General features: G+C 46.4%; 1 protein-coding gene across 1 annotated transcript; it reads right to left on the bottom strand.

The window, feature by feature from the left end:
- Nucleotides 1-1,033: 1,033 nt before the first annotated feature.
- On the bottom strand, nucleotides 1,034-2,902 carry LOC102718134. The gene is made up of 2 exons (XM_015841331.2): nucleotides 2,733-2,902; nucleotides 1,034-2,336 (listed from the first exon to the last, which is right to left on the bottom strand). Exons 1-2 carry the CDS (start codon nucleotides 2,733-2,735, stop codon nucleotides 1,188-1,190), a joined length of 1,152 nt encoding a protein of 383 aa, XP_015696817.2. The 5' UTR covers nucleotides 2,736-2,902; the 3' UTR covers nucleotides 1,034-1,187.
- Between the last annotated feature and the right edge of the window lie 561 nt (nucleotides 2,903-3,463).

Raw genomic sequence — 3,463 nt, 5'->3', positions numbered from 1 at the left:
GCCTGTAATCTAGTTCTCGGAAAACCCGAAACAGTTAATCGAAGCTGATTATACAGTGATATATCATAGATTAGTATAACTGTACAGGAGTCGATGTCGATCAGTACCTCTGATTTTTACCTAATCATTGGTAGTTCGGTCGGCCGCACTCTTCAGCATCGATCACCTGTTTTTGTAAGACATGGTGCGCAGAAGTTGCAGCCCAGCTTCTACCATTGACTAAGAAAATAATATGATATCTCTAGATATCTTCTCAAGGACCATAAAAAAACTTTGGCACTAAACAGTATTGATGTCTTTTAGGACATTCACAATATAATGACTATGATGGTTTTGTTTTTTAAACCCTATCGGGTGTATTATATTGAAGTAGAGGGAAATGCTGTACAAAGGTCCAAGGTGGACCTAGGGGTAAGAGCAAAAGGTAAAGAAAATGCAACACTTCCAAATGTTGGTTGCTGAGGTAGAGGATATTGAAGCCATGATTTGTGTTTTGGTCAAGTTTACTTGCAAGCCGGTCGCATCTCCAAAGTGGTGTCGGATCTAGATCGTGTTATCGACGTCTCCTTGGGTTGGGTTAATAAAGATCGCCGCGTCATCGGCGTAAAGTGATACTTTTCACTTCGCACTACCATGTAGGGTGCCTAACAACCCTTCCTCGGTAGCCACCTCAAAGAGCCTGTGGAGCGGGTCCATAGCTAGGATGAAAAAGGTAAGGGGATAGGGGTCCCCTTGTCGTAGGCCTCTCTTGTGTGGGATTTTCTTGTCTTGGTTGCCATCGAGGGTAACTATTGAGGATGATATGGATAGGACCAATGAGATTCAGTATCTCCATTTTTCAGAGAATCCCATGTTCTGAAGTAGTTGGAGCAGACACTCCCATGAGACCGAGTTGAACGCCTTTGCGATATCGAGCTTAAAAAATAACTAGGATATATTTTTATAGAATTAAATAAGTTGCATATAAAATAGAAGATGACATGGCAGGTGAGTAAATGTAGAAAGAGGAAAAAATAGTGTTTTTGCATGAGATATGGTTTCACACACCACCCAAGACATAATGAGAGAAAAGTGACATTAAATTTCTTGTGAATCAGTATTGCTTGCATTGTAAATAGTGATGTCTAACGCTAGTTACTTAAACACGTTGATTTGTTCAGACCAAATGGTGTTAACGAAAAAAATCACTACAGAGCGTTTCCGGCCATAACTGTAAATGGGACCGTTGCAATGGCAATGCAGAAATGTGTGCAGAAGGAAGCCACATTGGCATTTCTCCCCATCCTGGCGTGCGTCAGGAGCCTCCAAGCCAAGCCCGAAACAATGCCCGATGCTGCACACATGAGGAACAACTCGGTGGAAATGTCGATCGAATGAGGCTTCTTGATGGCTGGAATCGACACGGCCAGAAACCCGGTGAACGTGACCTTGCTCAGCTCGAGCGACGCCGGCTTCGCCGCGTCGTCTCCGTCTCCGTCGTCGCCGCCGCGGCGGACACCGAACGCATGCACCAGCAACATGAGGAAGAGCGGCGACAGCAACAGCAGCGCCCGGAAGTTTACGAGCATGATCATGATCGTCATCATGACCGCGGTGATGGCAGACGCCATGAATATGTCACATATCGCCGTGAGGTTCCTCACGACGCTGGCACGGCAACCGGTGTCTTCGCTGCCCGGCGGTGGAGGCGGGATGGTCTCGACGAGCATGAAGCACACGCCGACCACGCAGGCGAAGAAGCATACGCCCATGGACCCGGCGAGACGACCACTCTGGCCGCCGTTGGTCTGGCCCTCCAACGCCAGCGCCTCCAGCCCCAGGAACAGCAGCGCGGTGACGCCGGCCAAGAACTCGAGCGAGTCGTCCAGCTTCCCTTCCATGGCCTTCCATAGAGCGTCCCTTGCGCCGACGGCGACGGGCAGCGCGTCGCCCCGCGCACGGCAGTAGCGGACGGAGCGGACCACGATGCAGAGCAAGAACACGCCGCCGGTGGCGGGGAAGGCGTAGCCCCAGCTCTGGGAGACGATGAGGTGCATGATCCAGCACGCGAGGCCCACGAGGCACATGCACGAGAACGGAGCCAGGCAGCTGGCCGCCTTGGCAGGGAGCCTCCATGCGTGGTTGCTGAAGCTCTTGGAGAAGGCGAGAGCGAGGAACGGGACGACGCCGGATGCCAGGGTGACCGCTGCCACGGCGAGCATGAGGATCGGCACGGCGAGCTGCCCGTGCTCCTTGCTTTTCAGATCAACCTTGTGGAGTGCCACCGCGAGAAGCACCGGGCACACCATGATCACCACCGCCTCCGCGAACACGCGGGAGCGGTTCATCAAAGCATCCTGCTCCAGAATAATAAAAAAAAAGGTCTTGTAACAGCTCGCGCGCGCGCAAACCACAAACTCGAATCTAAACAAAAATTATTGGGTTCTGAAAAAGAGTTCGATTGGTTCTTGAAATTGGCAGATTCTAAAATGTATGTATCATGTCATTCTCTCTTTTTTTTTCTTAGCGAAAAGCTGTTGCGGCAAAGTAGAGCGGAGGAAACCATGTGATCCATCTAACAGACGACAAGTGTTCTCTGCATCTGCATTACTGTGCTCTCTAAAAACCTTTTCTGGTAGCGAATCATTTCAGGCTATAGATACGGAATAGGGATACATGCGGTGCAACCTAAATTAGAGAGAGAAAACGATGCATGAGATGAGTTTTAATTAATGAGTATTTGGCTTGCTTACCATGTCAGAACCTGGGGGATTGATGGAACACTAACACGGTACTGTATGGATGGATCCCAGTGAAAACTCAGAGGAATGACCTGTATGTATGATTTGGAGGAATCGCTACAAGAGATGGTGAGATGGCAATGTCAGGTGGTGATCCGCCTGATCTATCTCAAGGTAGACTAGTCATGTTCCCAAAAACATATGAAAGGGAAGGAAAGGAAAAGGAGCAGAAATACAAGATCATTCCAAGATTATGAGAAAATATTCTAAACTCTCGAGGAGACGTTTTCTCATCATTTACATGCTATTTAAATGGTCATAAAAAATTAAAAATTTGTAAAGATAGATTAATATTAAGATATATCATTACACAAACATGTAAGTTAAAATATAACTTCTGTATTTCATGACAAAAATAACAAATTGAACTATGAATAGTATATGTATTCATATTTGCTATTTTTGTTATGAATTGTAAAAGTTATATTTGAATTTGCATGTTTGTATACTGATATATTTCATATTAATTTTTTTTTAATTTTTAATAACTATTTAAATAGCATGGAATAGATGAGGGGACATCCCCTCGACAGTTTAAACTCCCCGAGATTACAGATTAAATATTCTGCTTGAGCTGTCATGAAATTTTAAGCTGGTTCCATGAAACTTCAGGGGCAGTAAATGCGTTGCAGCACCGGAGACAGATGCAAACTGAAAGGTAAATCAACTCACGCGGAGAGCAC

This window comes from Oryza brachyantha, chromosome 1 (assembly GCF_000231095.2).
Source record: "Oryza brachyantha chromosome 1, ObraRS2, whole genome shotgun sequence".
Classification (NCBI taxonomy): domain Eukaryota; kingdom Viridiplantae; phylum Streptophyta; class Magnoliopsida; order Poales; family Poaceae; genus Oryza; species Oryza brachyantha.
Note: the sequence above shows the minus strand (reverse complement) of the source record. Positions and strands in the feature narration are given on the sequence as shown.